The sequence below is a fragment of the Cebus imitator genome, unplaced genomic scaffold (assembly GCF_001604975.1).
Source record: "Cebus imitator isolate Cc_AM_T3 unplaced genomic scaffold, Cebus_imitator-1.0 Scaffold36, whole genome shotgun sequence".
Classification (NCBI taxonomy): domain Eukaryota; kingdom Metazoa; phylum Chordata; class Mammalia; order Primates; family Cebidae; genus Cebus; species Cebus imitator.
This window is the reverse complement of record NW_016107351.1, coordinates 2395590-2417056: the sequence shown is the minus strand read 5'-3', so window position 1 is coordinate 2417056 and position 21467 is coordinate 2395590. Positions and strand designations below refer to the sequence as shown.

The 21467-nt window shown below is 55.1% G+C and overlaps 1 protein-coding gene across 1 annotated transcript in view; it reads left to right on the top strand.

The window, feature by feature from the left end:
• Positions 1-21467, top strand: part of RPTOR (regulatory associated protein of MTOR complex 1) — a 405759-nt gene that overhangs the window by 292001 nt on the left and 92291 nt on the right. Inside the window, exons 11-13 of the mRNA XM_037737259.1 lie at positions 2336-2437; positions 11378-11461; positions 13643-13753. Coding sequence (XP_037593187.1) covers positions 2336-2437; positions 11378-11461; positions 13643-13753 — 297 coding nt within the window. The remainder of the gene's footprint in view (positions 1-2335; positions 2438-11377; positions 11462-13642; positions 13754-21467) is intronic.

Sequence of the window (21467 nt, the reverse complement as noted above, 5' to 3'; positions counted from 1 at the left end):
GACAGCGTCCACACGGGGCCGTACAGAGGGGACAGCGTCCACACGGGGCCGTACAGAGGGGACAGCGTCCACATGGGGCCGTACAGAGGGGACAGCGTCTACACGGGGCCGTACAGAGGGGACAGTGTCCCCTTGGCAGTGAACTCTAGGTCACCTCTCTAAGCAGCAAACTGGTCATAAGTGGCACATGTATTGTGCCGCTGTCAGGATGGACCACAGTGTCTCAGAATGTCTGGATGGTGAGGACAGCGGCCGGCAGCAGGTGTGCTCAGGGTGACGGGCGCAGAAGTCAGCTGGACTGGCTACCCCGAGTGCGACGCGGAGGCTTGCAGCCTCTCAGCTGGCCTTCCATCTTCAGTCCGCTGCCCCTGTTTTTAGGATATGCCAAACTGCCTGTCACACAGGCTGACCACAGAGCAAAACTCCTGGCATCCGAATCGCCCTGGGAGAGCCAGGTGTGTGGTCGTGGCGGGCAACTCAGACGCCCAGCCCAGGGGCCCTGCATGCTCTCCGTCCTGCTGAAGGGGCTTCGCTCCCCTGCACACAGGGGCCAGCACAGGCGCTCTTCATGGGGCAGAGGAAATGTCAGCAGTTTGACCCAGAGCATCAGCGTGTGACTCACGGGTGGAGACATGTTTTCTGGAGCGTCATGTGAAGTGCTGGCCACTCGTCCACGGGCAGTTGCTGTAATTTGTCAGCCTCCCCGTGGCTTCAGGGAGCTTCGCAGACCTCCCTGCGCACCTGCCGGGCAAAGGTGTGCTTTCCCTCTTTTGTCCGTTTTAGGTGAACAGTCAGGAATTTTTCTCTTTCTGGATGGGGTGGTGACTCCAGCAGTGAGCATCATGTGGAAATCCATCAGGCAGAGCTCATGTGAAAGAGAGAAGAGCCATGATTACCTGAATTACCTGCCTTCCGTTCACGGACAAGGCTTCTCTAACTCAGGAGAACCGCATCTCACGGGATGTGGAGGAGGGCGTACTGCACCAATTTATGAATAATTCACACTTGAAAACAGGAAAATCACTCTGGGGGCTCCACGCCAGCTCACAGGTTGCCCCTAAGTGTGATTAACTTTACGTAAGCTGGCTACACAGAGCTCCAATGCCTACGTGGTAAATGTTCACAGCTGACTCTAAGCGGAGGCACGGGGCTCTGCCCACCAGGCGCCTCTGTGGAGGCTGCCGAGGGCGCTCCCGGACCTGGGTCCACGGAAGCACCATGCCCTCCCCTGGCGTTCGTGTGTCCGTCCACATTCACTGGGACCTGGGGGTCAGCATAGCCAACCCTGGCCAGGTGAGGGCAGGCAGGACGCCCTCCCAACCTCCTCTCACAGAGACTCACCTCTGCCTGTGGCCCCCCCACTACCCCCTGAGCAAAGTAAAACAACGTAGGGCAGAGAGGACAGTGGAGGGGAGAGAGGCTGGTCGGTTTGTTTGTTTTTTAATTCTTGGTATCTGGGGCTTGGGGAAGGCAGAACTGTGTGTCGAGTGGAAGTGACTCTCCGTGGAGATAATCAGGCTGGCCTTCTCCTGCCTGGACACTCAGCTCCCAGACCTCCTGACGGCAGCCTCCCCCACGGCCTTCACCCTCTCCAGCCCTGGGCCCAACAGCGCGACTGCCTGTGGACCCGCCCTTGCCCACCCGCTCCACAGCACCCAAACGAATCCCCTCCACTCTGCCTGCACGCACATGGCTGAGCTAACAGGGAGCCGTGCCCCACGGAGAGTTGTGGTCCCCCCCCAGGGGGCCTGGATGCCACCTGGCAGTCCGACCCCATGCATTTCTTTGGTCTCACCGCGGGCCTTCTCCGTCCAGCTGCATCCCCCACCCCTACCCCACTTGGTCCTCATAGCAGAGGCTCCATCCTGGGTCCCTTTCCTTTCTCACTTCACTTAAAAAAAGATTCCCACGCCACGACTCCCTGTGTCCGCAGCCAGACTTGCCCGCTGACCTGCACGCTCATGGGATCCCCTGCCCCCTGACGCCTTCACTCCCTTGTCCAGCCACTGTCCTGAGCACCGCGTATCCACGGTTGGGTTCCTAGCATGCCCCTCTTGCTGCCCCAGCCCCCCAGCAGGTGCCCAGGCCAAAGGCCTCAGAGTCACCCTCAGCTTCTCCCTTCTCCTGCCCACCTCTGGTGCCTTCACGTGTCCCCCAGGCTGTCCCTCCATGGCATGCCCAGAGCACCCGTGTCTGAGCTGCTGCCTGGCATCCTCGCAGCCCTGCAGGGCGAGCCCTTCACGAAGTGTTGGATGGCCGGCAGGTGGCGGGGTGGGCAGGGCCAGGGAGTCCTGGGATGTGGCCCTAACGAGCGCCTGCTCTGCTTGCCCCGCAGCACAGCCCGTTCTTCGCCGAGCAGCTGACCGCATTCCAGGTGTGGCTCACCATGGGCGTGGAGAACCGGAACCCACCCGAACAGCTGCCCATCGTCCTGCAGGTGAGTCTTTCAGACCAAGCCGGACTGCCAAGGTCCTGCAGGAAGGAAGCCAGAAGTCTGCACAGCTGCCAGCGCTGCCTTCTCTCTCCCTGAGCCCTATGGGTCTGCAACATCCCAGCCCCTCTGCCCTGAAGGTAACGGCACATGGGCAAGGTGGCATTCAGGCGAGCAGAGCACACAGCTCCAGGCAGGAGTCACTGGGCTGACTGTGCATTCACTCCTAAAGGACCCTCCTCGAAAGACATTGATTTCCCCTCCTCCACCCTCGGTTGAGTGTAAATTTGGGGTTGGGGAGTCATCAGCCAGTCTGTCATCCCGTCTCCCTGGTGACCATTTCCACTTTAGGAATTGCTGAGGTTCCGCTCCAGATGGGCCTTGCTTCAGAGCAGGCGCCCCACATCACGGCTTCCTTCTCTCGGGAAGGACAGGAGCTGTTGGTGAATCCTGGGAGAGGAGGGAGGAGGCTCCCTGAGCAGGTGCTGACCGGCGGAGCGGGCTTTGTGTCCCAGCCCGTAGGTTACATGCTGAGCGGCACACGCAGATCTGGAAGCCAGCCGCCCTTCCTTTGCACGGGGCTGTCCCGGCTGCTCAACAAATAGGCCCTTTAGGGACACACCCTTCGGATGCCAGCGCACACGGGTCGGTGCTGTTCACGTGCAGGCTGTGACCTGTTCGTGGGTTGGGAGGTCAGTGTCGTGGGTCCTGCCGACTGATTTTTGGTCACTGAGATAGGATGGAGGCCACGGAAATTGAAGAGTTCGTCACAGGTAGTAAGGGAGAAGGATTCCACAGAACTTCGATTTCAGTGAATGTGTGTTTGTGGGGAGGTGTGTGGGCTGGGTCAGAGTCAGAGGAGTTTAGAACCCACAGGTCAGTATAGATTTCAAGGTCTAATAACTCACTTTAAAAGCTGGAAAGATTTTTTGTGGTTGGTTGGGGTGGTGCGGTTGGACTTGGGCGAGAAGCTGTGTGTGGCTGTGGGGGAGTGAGAAGGCCCCTCTTTCCGGTTTAGACCTGGCTGGCTCCCCTCCTGCGCGGGCAGAGCCCACCTCCACGTGCGGTGCTACTTTCTGAGAGTCGGCAGGGCTGGGTCCTCGCCTTCCCAATACGTGGCGGGGCCTCCATGAAGTGGGGGGATGAGCAGCGTCCCCCACCTGCCTGCTTCCTTCCAGAGCTCACACCTTCCCATTAGGGCCGTGAACCACAGTGACAGATAGCACCATCTGTCTTCACTAGACCAGATGTTCATTCCGCCTCTGAGATCATTTAGAAAACCGGGGCCAGTTTATCTCTGTCACGCCGTGGTTCAGCAACCTTCCCTTCTGCCGTTCAGTGTGCTGCAGCCGTGGCAGCCGTGGCAGCCCGCTCACAAGTGTGCTGCAGGACTGAGGCTTACCTCGTTCAGGACTTTGCCCCAGGAGTCTCAGGCAGCGAAAGAGGAGTTGGGAAGGAACGGTGCACATGAACATGCTGAAGACGTTCATGCCTGCCTTCCTCACTGGCATTGTCTCAGGTGGGCAGCCAAGACCCAGTGTGCCAGCCGGGTGCCCTGGTGTCATGGTCCCGGCTCCTTGGTAGGCCGAGGCAGGAGGCTCACTTGAGCCCAAGGAGTTCAAGGCCAGCCTAGGCAACATAGGGAGACTCCATCTCTACAAAGTAAAACGGCGTTGTGCCACATTGCCCAGTGTATATTTTTGCTGCCGTTGGTATATTATGACTGCTTTCTGGACATTGTAAAAAGAATGCAGACATTCTTACTGTTGCGTATGCACCTAGATTCGTTTAAGACCATCCTGAGATACAGGGTGAGCTGGAAACAAATAAACCCGCTGATGTTCAAAACCAAAACACGCAGCGAGAGCCACAGCGCAACCCACGGTGGTTGGTGGAGCCTGCGCTTCCACCCCCCACCGCCCCGGCGAGTTCCGCACGACACCTGGCTGTGGGAGCCATCGGGGCCGACGGCAGCACGGGTTACCCAGGCAGGGCCCCACAGCTCCTCTTGGTTGCCTGGGTCCCCAGGATGCCCCTCAGAAGACACTGGCCCTCCCACTGACCTTCCTGCTATTTGAGCAACGTGAAGGAGTAAAATCGGCCTCTCCAAAGTGGGGTACATACAAGTACATCAAGTCCCGTTCTTATGGGTCTGGCAAATGATCTTTTTGTAAACGGCCTTCTTTAATGTCCCGTTAGCCACCCACACTCCCTCAGGGAAGGGAAGACCTGCAGGAGACAGCTTTCTGACGGTGACGTACGTGAAGACAGCTCTGGCAAGAGCGTGGGGCACTTCCCGCGTGGTCTTTCAGCAGATGTGAGTGGCAGGTTCCTCCCCTTTTGGGAGGATCTGTCTCCTGGCTGTGCCCAGCCAGGATCCCTGGACGAACCTCTACTTAATAAGAAAGCAGGGAAAGACGAAGTATAACAGGTCATGGGCTTCATTTGATGTAGCCCCCAGGGCCGGCTTCTTTCTCATTAACTTGGCTCACTTCCCCACACCTTCTCTTAGGAGCCTTTATTTTTCCCAAAGCCTGGACCCTGTCATCCCTAAGTTATTCTCTAGTGCCTTGGCAAGTCAGAAAACATTACTTAAGGGAAAGGGAATTTTCTCACACACTCGATGGTTTTCCAAAGCCCACCACTTCATCCCTGAGCCAGGGCAGTGGCGGGTGGCCCTCCAGGGTCTCTCGGTGTCTCATCAGGCCCGGCTGATTTGTGGCCTCTCCTGTGTGAGCGTGTAACAGGCCTGTCCCGCTTTCCAGCTTCAATATCCTCTCTGCCTTTTAGAAATATAAATCAACAGAGGAGCAAGAAGGAAGTTAACAGTGTTTTTAAAAATTGCCGTTTTGGGCCGGACACAGTGGCTCACACCTGTAACCCCAGCACTTTGGGAGGCCAAAGCAGGCAGATTACGAGGTCAGGAGGTTGAGACCATCCTGACCAACATGGTGAAACCCTGTCTCTACTAAAATACAAAAAACAAATTAGCCGGGCCTGGTAGCGCGTGCCTGTAGTCCCAGCTACTCAGGAGGCTGAGGCAGGGGAATAGGGGAATCACTCAAACCCAGGCAACAGAGGATGCCATGAGCTGAGATACTGCCACTGCAATACAGCCTGGGCGACACAGCAAGACTCCGTCTCATTAAAAAAAAAAAAAAAAGTTGCTGTTTGGCCCAGACCCTGGATTGATGGGGTCCTTTGGGCACTGTCTTCTCACAAGGGGCTCCAGCCTCTCGTGGTCTCGAGGTGCGTGTGTCCTCTGGCCTCGGCAGCTCGCCTGGAACTCGAGGCTGTGTGCACCCCCAGGCAGAGGAAGGAAGAGTGCCTATGTTATGGAAGAGAGGGGAGAAAGTGACTTTTCCTCTTCTTCCTTTTGCAGGAGAAAGCTGACGGTGATATTTATGTGTTCATTTATTTGATCCTTTTTCTTTTAACCAGACCCAGGGCATGCGGGTGTGGGTTTCTTGCGTGCGTCACTGCGTAGTGGTGAAGTCCAGGCTTCGTGTGAACCTGTTGCCCCATTGGTCATTTCTCAGCCTCAGCCCCTGGCACCTTTGGAGTCTCCAGCGTCCGTGATTCCACCTGTGTGTCCCTGTGGGCCTGTCATTTAGCTCCCACCCATGCAGATGTGAGAACATGCAATAGTTGGTGTTCTGTTTCTGAGTGACTCCACTTAGCATGATGGCCTCCTGTTTCACCCACGTTGCTGCAAAAGACACGATTTTCTTCTTGTTCTGGCGTAGTAGTGTTCCGTGATGCCTATACGCCGCAGCTTCTTCATCCAGTCTCCTGTGGATGGGGGATCTCGGCTCGCTGCAGCCTCCGCCTCCTGGGTTAAAGCGATTCTCGTGCCTCAGCCTCCCGAGTAGCTGGGATTACAGGTGTGCACCCCTGCACCTGGCCAAGAGTGATTTTATGGGATAAAGTTTTAGTCTCTTTTCCTAGATGTCACAAATCAGTGTGAGCATTTCATTAGGAAGTCTGCTCGCTCTCCATATATCTTTTTTTTTTTTTTTTAACAAATAGAATTTGGGACCTAGAAGTACAGGATCGTGACCGAGGGATGGCAGAATGACACACTAGAGTGATGCCATACATACCATATACACCGGGGACTTCAGAATCGCCCTGCCCATCAGGGGCCCAGGTACCCTGGGCTGCAGTGCCCGGCTCTGCAGGGCTGCACTGGAGAATCTTCTCTTAGGAAGCAGCTTTTCTGGTTTGTCCGAGCACTCCCTTTGTATACAAGGCAAATGAAGTTCAGTAACCTTAGCAGTTCTGTTTTCATGTGGTCACCTCAGCTGGATTGCAGTGGTGTGATCAGAGCTCACCACAGCTTCCGACTCCCAGGCTCAAGCCAGCCCCCTGCCTCAGCCTCCCGAGTCGCTGGAACTGCACGCACGCGTCACCACACCCAACTCACTTTGGTGTTTTTCGTAGAGACAGAGTTTCACCATGTTGGCCAGGCTTGTCTCGAGCGCCTGGCCTCAAGCGATCCACCAGCTTCAGCCTTCCAAAGTGTTGGGATTACAGGCGTCCACCACCATGCTGGCCACCGTGATTAATCTTTAGTTTGAGTTCCCACAGGTGAAAATAAATCTCAGTAAGTCATTAAGCTCACCACCCTTTAATTCTGTCATTTCCATAGATCCTGGGATGGTCTGTAACAGGAGATTTTTTGTTGTTCTAAGTACAAATACAAATTTTTCTAAAAGCCAATCCTATTTTAAAAGTAATTTTGCTTTATGTTGGCTTCAGTTTTTAAAAAATGTAAATCAACAAAAGGAAGCAGGAAGATAATGTAATGTTTGAAGAAAAAGAAACAGTACTAACATTTCCCCAGTACTCTGCATTGACGATGTTTCTTTGCAAATGGGATCATCGCGGCACCAAACCCTGTGCTGCCCGCGGTCCTCCGGTTCTGGCTCCTGGGCAGGTGGGCTGCCACGGCCCCAGCGTGTGTTCGGCAGCACCCACAGCTCCTGCAGTGCGCCACTCGGGACCACGCCATGGTTGTGGTTGTGAACCAGCGTCCGGTTTGCTTTTGCTGTTTGTGAGGAGCACTTTCTAGGGAGACCTTTATTGCTAGTGTGCTGGTAAAACAGTAGCAAGAGCTGGTCTTGGTCAGACCTCTCTGCCCTGTTCTGCGGCTTCCATTCGTTCTGCGACTGCCGACCTTAGAAACAGGCTTGTCCCTGTTCAGTGTTGGAAATAACAAGGAGACTCAGAAAGCAATCTGTGTGAGCTTTAGACCTGATGATGTCTTTGAGTTCTGAGGACTGCAGCCACCACGAGGCCTGCCTCCTCTCCTCTCCCTGGGCCATCTAGAAACTCCAGCCTCAGGCAGCCTAGTGCTGCCTACACAGATTCAGTCCTCAGAACATGGAGTGGCGGGGACGTCCGAAAGCTGAACGCGGCGATGGTGACCTTATCTTCTCTGGGCTCCCTGGTGCGCATGGCTCTGTGTGCTTTGTAGTCTGTCTCTGAACTTGGAGAAGAAGCCCAAGTCAAGTAGTCAAGTACTGTTGTCTCCATTTTTCTTTCTTTTTTTTGAGACAGAGCCTCTGTCTGTTGCCAGGCTGGAGTGCAGTGACACGATCTCGGCTCACCGCAACCTCCGCCTCCTGGGTTCAGGCAATTCTCCTGCCTCAGCCTCCTGAGTACCTGGGACTACAGGCGTGCGCCACCACGCCCAGCTAATTTTTTGTATTTTAGTGGAGACGGGGTTTCACCATGTTGACCAGGATGGTCTCGATCTCCTGACCTGATGTTCCACCCGCCTCAGCCTTGCAAAGTGCTGGGATTACAGGCGTGAGCCACCGCGCCCGGCCATCTCCATTTTTCTTGATAATGACATTGAAGTTCCCAGAAGTTAGGAGTTGAAGCCAATAATTGGGCAGAGATGGAGGATGGGTTAACATCAGATGAGCCCGGCCCCAGCGCCCATGCTTTTCCACCGACTGGCCCTTCCAACCTGGGTTCCACGCAGCAGTGGCCTGCGACACCCTCTGAGTTCAGCATGGGAGAGGGATCTGCTTCCAGTTCATGTAGCCCGCGAGCAGCCCACATTCCTTTCCCAGCCTCTTAATTACAGACTCAGCATCGCCCGCATGGGGAACCCGCCACTCCTGGGTCCGCCATGAACCCAGCATAGGAGCTGGCTCTGGGCATGTAGAGGGGAAGTGAGGCCTCATCCCTGCTGCTCTTTCTCTGTCCTCTAGGCTGGATATGCTGGGATCCCCCCAACACCCCATCTCCTGCCCCTCCAGCCTGGCCTTCCCCCTCTTGCTGCCACCTGTGACCTTCCCTGTCCCCCTCATCCTCCTGCCGCACTCTTCTTCCCCCACAGGGAAGCTCCTCCCCCTCCACGGCTCCCCACGGCCCATGCTCCTGACTCGGTGGCTCCTCCGTGGAAGTCGTGCTGACCGACCCCCGGGAGCGTGACTCACATGGCCCTGTCTCCACTCCCCTCCCTGCTGTCCTCCACCCCAGCTCCAACCCCACTGGCCTCCTCGTCCCTTTCCCCTGCCTGTCTTGAGGGTTTTCAAACTCATCCCAAACCTTCTTTTCCAGAGTTTGCTTTCCCTCACCCCTTCTTCCCTCAGCCTCCAGACAGCACTGGAGTCTCTTCGTCCCTATCTCCACCTCGGCACCCTGGTCAAGCTCAGCCCCTTCCACTCACCTCCCCGACTTCCAGCCTCTTGCCAAGCCTGCTCCCAAAGCAAGCACACTGGACAGTCAGCAGACAAACTGACCTCTATGCCCACCATCTGCGGGGCCTTTCCCAGTCCGCCCCCCCCACCCCCGTCGCTGTCCTCAGTCAGACTGGTGGCCCGCGTGTCCTCAGACACCCGACTTCTTCCAGCCTCTCCACCTGCACCGCAGTAGCCCACTCACGTCACCTCCAGGACCCACTGCCCGCCTGTGTCCTGTGCATCTTCTCCCAGGGAGGAAGGGAAAATCTTTGAGGCCTCCAGTTTCTGGAGCCAGGTCAGGGCTCGCGGCTCTGTGTTCAGGTGTGGCGATGGGGCAGTCACTTGCCTGTCTCCCCAGCCACGTGAAGGATGGGCGGGGCGGTCCCTACTGTCCGTGGTCACTCTCCCAGCACCCAGCGCAGCACCTGCCCATAAACACCCCTTGGATAACTGGAGCATCCTGGATGGAAACGCTCTGGGTGTGAGAGTCTCGGTGCACGTGTCCCCCAGCGTAGACACCATTAAGGAAAAATCAATAGAAGTAAAGCCATTAAAAATGTAAAAATTTGATACAACAACAAAAAGAAAGTACTTGCCAAACCTCTGGCAAAGCCCACTCTAATTTATAAGGAACTCTGACATGTCAGTAAGAAAAAGCCAACTATTGAAGTAGAACACTGAAGTTTACTCGGGAAATGGCCCGTCAACCTGCAAAAGGTACTCCCCTTGAAATCCAAGAAATCCAGACTCAAAGGATGTTTTCGCCTGTCCTGGTGGCCAATAATAGTGTAATAGAGGCTGCCGTTGTCCCACGAGTCATTTATTATTTATGAAAGCCTGTGTGTCACATGTGTTGTGTCATATGTGTTTTATGAATTAATAAATCAAGGCTCGCCAATGTTCAGTGATTTGCCCAGAGTCAAACCTCAGTGAACACTGCTGGGTGACCAGCTCAGGCGGCGGGAAGCTGGCACCCACGTGCGTGCCGTCGAGATGTGAGTGGGCTCAGCCAGGGGGTCATTTGGGAACTTAAGCATATGTGCTCCGACCTTCGTTTTTTAGTACTCAGATTTATCTTAGGGGGAGAAAATCATCGGAGTGTGCAGACGTATCCATTAGGATATTGACCACAGTATTATTTATAAGAGCAGCCCAACACTTCCGGAGGCTGAGGCGGGAGAAACGCTTGAGCCGGGAGTTCAAGACCTGCGTGGCAATGTAGCAAGACCCAGTCTCTATAAAATACGAAGCTAAGCCAGGCGTGGTGGCACATCCCCGTGGTCCCAGCCACTCAGAAGTGAGGTGGGAGGATCACTTCAGCCCAGGGGTTTGTGGCTGCAGTGAGCCACGATCACGTCACTGTACTCTAGCTTGGGCAGCAGAGCAAGACCTTATCTCAAAAATAAGTAAATAAACATTTTAAAAGTAGGAACATTTTGATGACATAACTATCTATCAGTGGGGAAGTTGTTTAAAAGAATTGTGTACATTTACGTAAAGGAAGCACTGTGCTGCCGTTGGGAGTGATATGGCCAGTCCTTACCACGTTCACGGTGCATTATTTAGTTTAAAAAGGAGATGTGAAAGACCCAGCGCGGTGCCTCACACCTGGAATCCCAGCACTTTGGGAGGCCGGGGCAGGCGGATCACCTAACGTCGAGAGTTCAAGACCAGCCTGACCGACATGGTGAAACCCCGTTTCTACTGAAAATACAAAAATTAGCCACCATGGTGGCGGGTGCCTATAATCCCAGCTACTCAGGAGGCTAAGGCAGGAGATCACTTGAACCCAGGAGGCTGAGGTTGCACTGAGCCAGGATTGCGCCACTGCACTCCGGCCTGGGCAACAGAGCAAGGCTTCATCTCAAAAAAACAAAAAGAGAGGAGCAATGTAATCATATATTATCTAGTTTGGAACCTTTAAGAGAAGTGTGTACAGAGAGACCAATGTGTGGGCTCCCGTGCTGAAATGTCACCAGTGAGTTAGCTTTTTAAATGCAAGCAGACGTGTCTGTTCTCATACTTTCTACATTGAGCATATTTTGCCTGTGTAATCAAGGCATAAAGAATGTTTTCTTAACCTACCTAGAAGCGTGAGCTGCAGCTGTAGGTAACTGAGTGGCTGAACCAGCAGATGGATGGAAACTGATCAGACCGCCCCGAAGCTGGCAGCTCGCAGTGGGGGCTTTTCAGGGGCTGCACATGAGTTTGCTTTCGCACTGACAGTGTTTTCTTCTTGTTCTTCCAGGTGCTGTTAAGCCAAGTGCACCGGCTGAGAGCACTGGACTTGCTGGGAAGATTTCTGGACCTGGGTCCCTGGGCGGTGAGCCTGGTGCGTGCCTTCCACATCAACCTGGGGACTGAGGGAGGTGGGCAGAAATGACGCTCCGTGTTTCAGTCTGTGCACGTGTTTCAGGGTCCAGAGCCACCCCCAGCCATGAGACCCGGGGCAAGTTTCCACCGTGGTGGCGTCCTGTCGATCCCAAGGCCCTCAGGAGCCCACTCTGTGCCTGTGCGGCCTGCAGTGCTGCCTGGCATTTGCGGTTCTGGGGTTTTCGGCCCCTTCGTGTCTGATGTTAGACACAGGAGAGCGTGTTGTGGGCGGGTCCCCTGTCCCTGAGCAGCCGCCCAGCGCTGCCGAGGAGCAGGGCGCCCCTGAGCCTGACACTGCGCCCACCTCGTGGTGCTGCTGCTTCCCTCGGGAGGAGTCTGGATTCTCAGCCCTGTCTGCCCAGCCTCCTGGCAGGCACGGTTTGGAAATGCTCTTCTGGTCCTCATTCCATAGCAGAGTCGTGGTGGCCACAAAAACAAAAGCCAGGCAGAGTCAGGATGAAGCAGTGACGAGCATTTTAACAAATAACTCACGAGGAAAGTGAAAGGAGGCTGAGGGAACCGCAGATTCCAGGAAGCTGGAGAGTCCCGCGGCCCGCAGACCTCACTGGGCTCCGCTGAAGTTCCAAAGAAATTTTACAGGAGCTGGGTTTATGGTGTTCAACGATCAGTTTGTTTTTCTTGGGTGTGGTAATGGTATTGGATCGTGTTTTTATGAAAGACAGCTAATTTTTTTAGAGAGAGACACTAAACGTTCAATGAAACACGTGACATATAAACCCTAATTTCCACGCTTGTGAGAGGCGCCGTGGGGCGGGGGGTGCAGAACCGCTGTCACGGAAGGTGGGTGGGGAGTACCTGGGGTTTGGTGTGTTTAAGTTTTGTCGTCATATAACGTTGGCAAAGGGTGGTGATTGACAGTCCAGCATTGAAGGCGGGAGGAAATCGTGATTGACAGTCCAGCATTGAAGGAGGGAGGAAATCGTCCAACACCAGGAAGAACAATTCGGCACTCATCACTGGGCCGTTTTCACCCCAGGTCCCTGAGGCCACAAATAGCTTGTGACAGAGTGGAGGCCTGAGTCATCGGTGGAGGGCTGACGTGACTCGGTCACTCGGTGTGTGTGGTGGTGTCGCTGAGTCATCCTGGAAAGGCCTGCGTGCTGTTACTTACACCCTTTAAGAAGACAGGAAGCGTGTATTCATAGCATTTTAGGAAGAGTTTCATTTTTAAGGTTAATTTTTTAAAACCAATTTCTGCCTTTAAAGAATTAAGCTTCTGCTCGTTGGAAGTGTTGCTGGTGCATGAGCTGAGGCTGGATAAATGAGGTATTTTTACAGGTACAGGTTTTGGCTCTCAGGTGGGGGCCTGGCTTCCTGAACCAGGGAAACGCCTCATTCCTTGTTAAATGTGGCCTTTCAAAGGGAAGGGGCCCAGGCCTGGGTCCCACCACCATCTCCTGTCTTGGTTACAGGGGCCCTCATTTATTGGAAGTGGTTACCATTGGGATAGCTTTGAAATTCCAGCAGCTTTGAGATAAGGACACAGCAGAAACCCCTGGCTGAGTGCAGCCCACTTTGCCGGGCGTCACTCACACTGCAGTGCCCTCCGCTCTCTCCCTCCCCTGCCTCTGAGGACAGAGTCCCCTGAGAATGACACGTGGGCAGATCCGGGTGCCAGTGAGCCCCGGGGAGAGCCATGCTCCTCCCTGCCTTTGCCAGAGCAGGCGTCTCTCTCCCAAGATGTATCTCAAGCGCAAATGTCAGTGTGAGCCAGCTGGCCGCGCCATCACGGAGCGGTGGCCATGGCCCGTACGTGAGTGGAACAGCAAAGGTGGCCAAGGCTCTGTTGCTGAAGCAGACAAGGCCATCGAAGAGAGGCACGGGCCCCCGCCGCCAGCAGCCTGAGCCTCAACAAAGAAAAGCTGCCACCCAATTAATTCCGTTCTCTTGACACCAGTCAAGGCTGGCGACATGTGGCAACTTCTAGGAATAAATGAGAGACAGATAAAGCTGAAGGAAGCCCCGCTTTACTCTCAGTGAGACGCGTTCATTCCTGTCTCGTTTCTCGTATGTGCTGAAGATGACGCCACAGCGGGCCCTGCATGGCCCCCGCTGCTGCGGTTCTCTCCCCACGGGCACAGGCAGAGCCTTGGCGCACTGACACCCTCCCTCTCCCCAGGCCTTGTCTGTCGGCATCTTCCCCTACGTGCTGAAGCTGCTCCAGAGCTCGGCCCGAGAGCTGCGGCCACTCCTCGTGTTCATCTGGGCCAAGATCCTCGCAGTGGACAGCGTGAGTCATCCCCATCCTCCTCCCCAGGGTGATGTGAACCAGCCGGCCCTTCCCCAGGGATGCCGAGCCCTGCACTTCCAGCCCGCCCTTTCTCCAGCCTCGCCCCCTCTCCAGGCACCTCCATTCCCCTCCTCTCCTTGGGGTTAAAGTGGAACGCGCTCTGCCTCGGCAGCCACCTCTGGGTCGTGCGTGGCTGTCACCTGCCTGTCCTGCCCCTGGCCTTCCCTGGTGCCCCGCACTCAGCTCCTCCGCCTGTCACTGACCACCTGTGAGGCTCCTGACCCTGGCGGGAAGCAACCCTGCATAGCAGTAAATTCGGCCTGCCTCACCCGGAGCCCGCATTGGCCCCCCCTGTGCCCGCCATTGTGCTCCCTCTCCTCAACTCTGAATAGGTGGTCTGGGCCAGGCGGACCCCTTACATGGGGCTGCCTGGCTCTGCCCTCTCTGATGAGCATCACCTCTGACCCTCACACCTGCAGCCCTGCAGCCACCTGTTCACCCCTCAGTCATCCAGGGTGTGGGCTGGGGTTGCAGGTGGCACCAGGCCTACTGGGAGACAGGGTCACCTTCTGCAGGAGGAGTGGGGCTGAGACGCTCTGTGGGTAGGGCTGGCCTGTACTGAACGGGAAGCCCTGGGAAGGGCCTGGAGGGCTGGATGTCAGGTGGGGGCACAGACATGGACGTGGCAGAGTGGGCTGGGAAGATGCTTAGAGGATGGTTGGCCACTCTGTGGCCTGTGTGCGGGGACACTCAGGGATGCTCCGTCCACGCAGAGAGTGTGCGGTTCCAGGCACACCTGGTTGAACTTTATTTCACAGGTGTGGGGGTTATTAAAGATTTTGGAATGAAGACACCAAAGAATGAAGCATTGCCTGGCCTCGGTGTCAAGTGGATTGTAAGGAAGCACAGGGTGGGGGCACTTTCCTCCAGGAGGGTGGCCTGAGGAGGTCACAGCAGGGCCAGGAGGGCCTCAGAGAGGGCGGCACCGCGCTGGGGTGGGGAGAGGCCACTCTAGGGTTCGAGCCTGTGTGACCAGCCACAGCTCATGGAGCCTTCCAGAGAGGACTGGTAAGCGCTACGTGGCCTCCCAGGCTGGTCCAGCCCAAGACTGGGGGACCTCGTCCACCCAGTGGTGATAGCAGGTGTGACCCTCGAAGGAAGCTGTGGAAGGCTCGGGGCTGCAGAGAGCTCTTGAAAGCTCCTCGTGTGCCACAGTGGAGGGGTGAGCTGTGCAGAGTGGTGCGAGGGTGCTGGGAAGGGCTTGTTTACGGAACATGACGATTCTGGAACAAAGGGTGTGTGCTGGGAATGGAGTTGGGGATACATTGCCCTCTGCAGGGATGTTGGGGACAGAGACATCCAGAGATCCCTTTGCCTTTAGCTGTTGGTGTGCAGAGGGCACCCGTGTGTGATACAGAGGTGGGGTTGGAGCCAGGTGGCCAGGGAGCCCAGGAGGAAGCCATGTCAGGCTCGCTCTAGGGCGCCATGGGTGAGGAGAGCGTGACGGAGGGGCTGGCATCGGGCAAGGCTGGCTTTGCTCCCTGCCTGGTTTTGAAGCAGACCAACCCCAGCAGCTCATTAGAAGGCCTGTGGAGCAGGTCCACGTTCCCCGCTGGACATCAGCCAGCCGCGGCGTGCACGTGTGTGCGGGGTGGCCATGTATGCGTGTGCTCGTGAGCGCATGTGTGTGTGGCGCCCTGTCCAGCGGCACTCACATGCAGTCTCTTAATTCCCACATCAGCCCTGCGAAGGCAGCATCAATTTGCAGCTTATTTGCCAGTGAAGCAGCACCTGTATGAGGGAGCAGGGGCCGCATAGCTACCGTGCGACAGGCCGGCACCGTGCTCAGTCCCCTGTGGCTGGGTCTGGAGCTCCTTGTCCACAGAGGGAAAGGGAGGGTTTAGCAAAGTCACAGAGCAGGGAGTGCCAAGAACACCTTGGAGGCCACGGCTGTGGAGCTGGGAAAGGCCACCCTTCCATCTTCTGTGAGCGCGTGACGGAGAGCGGATGGGGCTCCTGCTGCCTCCCGGCGCTCCATGGGCCAGATTCGGTGAGCTGCTCCGTCCGGTCACTGGCACTGAGACCTAGCCTCCTCCTTACCTCTGTGTCCACGCTGTGCCGGCCACCAGGACCTGGCTGTGTTTGCTGAAGCCACCACACTCGGCTGTGTTCAGCCAAATTCACTGCCCCTGCTCTCCAGGCACTGATAGGCATTCCCAGCCAGAGGCCTGTACCCCGCACTGCGCGTTCACACTGCACACTGCCCGCAAAGTCCCTGCCGTGTCCCCCACCCCAAACCACTCAGCCCTGCGGACTCAAGTCCAGCCGAGGCCATCAGGTCCCCAGATGAGCTCCCCATAGACTCCTGGGCCCTGCACAGCTCCTCTACTCCCTCTGTCCGCGCCCTGACCGTGGCCCCTCTACTCCCTCTGCCGCGCCCACCCTGACTGTGGCCCCTCTGCTCCCTCTGTGCCCGCCTTGACTGTGGCCCCTCTGCTCCCTCTGTGCCCGCCTTGACTGTGGCCCCTCTGCTCCCTCTGTGCCCGCCTTGACTGTGGCCCCTCTGCTCCCTCTGTGCCCGCCTTGACTGTGGCCCCTCTGCTCCCTCTGTGCCCGCCTTGACTGTGGCCCCTCTGCTCCCTCTGTGCTCGCCCTGACCGTGGCCCCTCTGCTCTCTCTGCGCCCGCCTTGACCGTGGCCGCTCTGCTCCCTCTGTCCCCGCCCTGACCGTGGCCCCTCTGCTCTCTCTATGCTCGCCCTGACCGTGGCCTCCCCACATCCCAAGTGCTCAGGTATGGCTTTGGTGTCTCAACAAAAACAGGGGAGACTGCTGCTGAAGCACGTGGCGAGGGCTGTCACCTTGGGAGTGTGTGTCAGTCTTACCCAACAGCATTGTTGACTTCTTGCTAGTTGCGCTGGTTCTTGTAGATTCCCTGGGATTTTCTGTGTATGTTGTCTCCAAGCTGAAGCAGCCCCTGGCCCCTCTTCCGGTTCCTGGATGTCTCACTCTTTTCTGGGCCTGGGGTACTGACTATGGCTCTGTCTGCCCGGCATGGATCGGCTGCCGTGCCTCCATCTCCCGGCTGCTCCTGATTTCCTGAGCTGGGTGCTGGGGGCTGCTGCCCTTCCTCTCAGTGCAGCTGAGGCTGACCTTGACCTCACTTCAACCTTGAAACTTCCTGGGCCCAGTGCCCCGCACCTGGCTGTGGCCAGGGAATGCTCCATAATGGTGAACGGAATACCATATATTTCAGCAAAATATTTTCCCTGCTACCCGTTAAACTACAGGTAAACAATGGCCGCTTTGAAAGACTGGCCAAAGCCCTGACTTGAAGAGTTAGAAAGCTGAGTTTGAGTCCCATCACCTCATCTACTCCGACAAGTCATTTCACTTCCCTTGGCCATGACTCGCCTCTGTGACATCATGGCAGTGACCCTCAGGCCGTCTGCCTCCAGCCACAGCTCCAGGGCTCAGACCAGGACGTGGAACACTGCTGTGTCTGTTGTAGAGGAACAGGGCCAGGAAGGGACACCCACGTAAATCTCACGTCTCCCCTGCCTGTCTCTGTTACACCCAGGCTTTTTCTTGCTGGACTGAAAGCTTGGCTTTGTGGAGCGGGAAGCGAAAGGTTTGGGCCGTTCCTGTTTTACTCGTGTTCAAATTCACTGAAGAGCCACGTTATGTAAACAAAGGGCGTCACTTTGAAACGTCGTTTCTCTCCTACACCAGTGCCTTCATCATCTGCATGGACACACGTAGAAATGGCACCTGGCCATGGATGAAGGGCCATGTGTAGAGGCTCCCGATGCACAAAACGGTGACCCTCACGTGACACAAAGCCCAGGCTGAAGGGCCAGAAGTGACGCCGCCACGTGCAGTGGTCTGGGATTGAGGCCGTCGGGCCTGCCCCCCAGCCCCGCCCCAGCCCCCCCAGTGCCGATGAACGTGTCTAAGCCAACTTCGATTCCCAGACTTCGTGCTTTTAGTACCTTTTAGACCTGGAAACTGATGATGTCTATTTTTATCCTCAGGGGTGGCTGTTTGTGAAAGTGGACGGTCCGCCTCACGCCTTCGTCGTGACATTCTCCCCGGGTCCACAGGTTGTCATCATTGCGGTGCAGGGCATCTTGTCTAAAACTGGCTCTCGGTCCCAAGGACCTCCAGGGCCTGCTGCTTTTGGGTGCCCCGAACGGCAGAACTTGGTCGTGAGCGCTGAGGCTGCAGCGCCTTCATCTCCACCCTGCTGCAGGCGGATCCCAGGCTTCGGTTTAGTATTTGCATGATGTAAAGGGGTTATCTGTTCAGGGAGCTGTTCCCACAGCCCAGCCGGGCATGCCCTTGCCTGCAGTGTTCTTGTAACTGCCTGCAGGCACCACAGGCCTTCCTGTGAATTAATTTCTCAACCAACTTCTTGCTCCTGCTTATTTAAAAGCAATCATTCCACTGAGGGGCATTTTGAAGTGTTTCCAGTAGAAACTGAGTCTCATCTGCCTCATCCTTCCTTCCATCATTACCCTGGCCATAAATTCCCAGAGATTTCTGGAAAGAAAGTTCCCTGTGTTTTTGAGGGGCCGTTCCTCCACTCTCTTCCCCTCCCCACACCTGGCCACTGTTGTTGGCAGTCCTCCAGAGCTCCACCCCACCCCCCATGATGTGCGCTCCCCCCACGATGTGTGCATGCCCGACTGTGTTGCTGGCGGTCCTCGAGTTCTGTCCCGCATGATGAGTGCCCCACTGTGTTGCTGGTGGTCCCCCGGAGCTCCACCCCTACCCCCCATGATGTATGCACTCCTTGCAATGTGTGCATGCCCCACCATGTTGCTGGCGGTCCCCCAAGCTCTGTGCCCCCATGATGAGCGCCTCCTGCAGCGCTCAGCGGTTCCTGTGACTCCCAGCTTTTGCCATAGTGCAGGTCAGGGTGCTCATGGCTTACCGACAGGTCCACCTGTGAAGACTGCAGAGCCTGCTCAGAGGTTCAGAGGTGCAGGCAGAGTCTGGCCAGTCCCCCGGTGTCCTCAGCATCCCCCTGCTGCTGCCAGCCAGCCCTCAGGGCACACTTAAGAGTTTGAGAAGGATGCAAGCCCACTGAGGCTGGGCCCAGCGGAAGGGCCAGCCTGGGACCAGAAGCTCTGAGGGGTTCGTGCGGGGGCAGGAATTGTCTAGGCCTTGCAGAAGGTAGACTTCAGGCAGAAGAAAAGAGGGAAGAACACCATGTGCTGTAGGGAGGAAGTGTGTGCTGTTTGCCTGAGATGGAGCGGGGCACAGTGTAGGGACGCTGATCTGACTGACGGCACAGCCCAGGACAGCGAGCACTAAGGAGAGTGCACGAAGAAAGCCCTCTCTCCAGGATTCCCCCAGATCCCAGAGGGCCTCCTCCAGAATCACTCCCGCTCTCCAGGATTCCCCCATCCCAGAGGGCCTCCTCCAGAACCGCTCCCTCTCTCCAGGATTCCCGCATCCCAGAGGGCCTCCTCCAGAACCACTCCCTCTCTCCAGGATTCCCCCATCCCAGAGGGCCTCCTCCAGAATCACTCCCGCTCTCCAGGATTCCCCCATCCCAGAGGGCCTCTTCCAGAATCACTCCCCATGCCAGGTTACACTGGATTTCACATTACCAGCCAGGAATTACCAGGCAGGTAAAGACAATCAGGAAAATATGACCTATAATGGGAAAAGGGAATCAATCCATTGAAACCTACTCAGCACTGCTGCGGATGTTATGATTAGCAGGCAAGGACATTAAAATATTAGAAATCTATTCCGCATATTCAAAAAGTTAAATCAAGACATGAAAAATATAAAAAGATCCCAACTTAAATTCCTAGAGATGGAAACTGCAGTATGTGGTGGGAAGAAATGTACTTGCTGAGGTTAACAGCCAGGTCAGCATTGCAGGAAAGCAGTAAGCGGTTAGGCACGGGGCACGCATCTGTCTTCACAGCACTTTTGGAGCTGAGGCAGACAGGTCATTTGAGTCCAGGATTTCAAGACCAGCCTGAGCAACTTGGTGAGACCTCGGCTCTACATGAAAAAATACAAAGACCAGCCATGCATGGTGGCACGCGCCTGTAGTCCCACCATCTGGAAGGCTATGGCGGGAGACTTGCTTGAGCCCAGGAGGTCCAGGTGCCACTGCACTGCAGCCTGGGGAGCAGAGCAAGGCCTTGCCTCGGAGAAAGAAAGGGAAAAAATAGCAATAGAAACTAACAAAAATGAAGCATGGTAAGAAAAAAAATTTGAAGGAATATTCAGTTTTGGGATAACTGCAAGTGACATTACATAGTATTTGGGACTGGGCACGGTGGCTCACGCCTGTAGTCCCAGCACTTTGGGAGGCTGAGCCAGGCAGATCACTAGGTCGGGAGTTCAAGACCAGCCTGACCAACATGGTGAAAACCCATCTCTACTAAAAAAATACAAAAATTAGCCAGGCGTGGTGGCACGCACCTGTAATCCCAGCTACTCAGGAGGCTGAGGAAGGAGAATCGCTTGAACCCAGAAAGGAGAGGTTGCAGTGAGTTGAGATTGCACCACTGCACTCCAGCCTGAGTGACAGAGTGAGACTCCATCTCAAAAAAAAAAAAAGCATAGCATTTGGGAGTCTGTAAAGACTGGCAGAAAAAATATTTCAAGAAACAATAGCTAAAATTTTTTTTTAATTTGATGAAAGTTATAAACCCACAGATCCACAAAGTTTAGCAAACCCTAAGTGCAAGAAGACTACACCAAGGCATATTGCAATCAAATTGCTTGAAAAACAGCGATGAATTCAAAAGTCCAAAAGCAGTCAGTGAAAAGAAGACACCAAGGAGCAAAGATGGCAATGCCACGGTTTCTTATTCCAGAGTTCCTACCAGGCGGAAAGGCAGGCAGCGGAACAGCTTCTTTAAAGCAAAGAAGGAAAGGGAGAGAGAGAAAGAGAAAAACTGTCAACCTAGAATTTTGTGCCCAGCGAAAATATGTTTCCAAATGGAAGCAAATAAAGACTTTTGAAGACAAAGGAAAGATGAAAACTCATCCCCAGCAGATCCCACTGCAAGAAACGCCAAGTCCTCTAGGCTCTTCAGAGGAAAGTATGCTTCTACATGGAGGAATTAAAAGCACCAGAAATCAGGAAAGTAGACAGATAAGTATGTGATTATTTTCTTATTTAAATCTTCTTTAAAAGATAATTATTTAAATAAAAATAACAGTGTACTATGAATTTTTTTTCAATAAGCCTTTTGCACTCTTAATTTTTTTTCTTTTTTTTTTTTTTTTTTTTTTTTTTTTTTTAAAGAGACAAGGTCTCATTCTGTTTCCCAGGCCTGATCATAACTCACTGTACGCTCAGAATCCCTTGCTCAAGCCACCCTCCTGCCTCAGCCTCCCAAGTAGCCAGGACCACAGGCACAAGCCACGGCACCCACAGACTCTGTAACATTCGTCAGAGCAAGATGTATGCTAACAACAGCAACAAGGTGGGGAGGAGAGGGAATGAGACTGTAAGATTCTCGTACTTTGTTTGAAGTGGTCTCGCATCACCTTCTGACGATGGACTGCAGCAGTCCGTAAGCCCTAAAGCTGCCACTCAGATTTAAAAAAGAATTACAGTTAATTAGCTGACAACGGAGGTGATAAGAAATCATAAATACAGACAACTAATATGGAAGGACAAAGGTAACCAAGAGTAGATGCAGCGAACAGGAGAGGGCAGGACGATAGATGTACCCG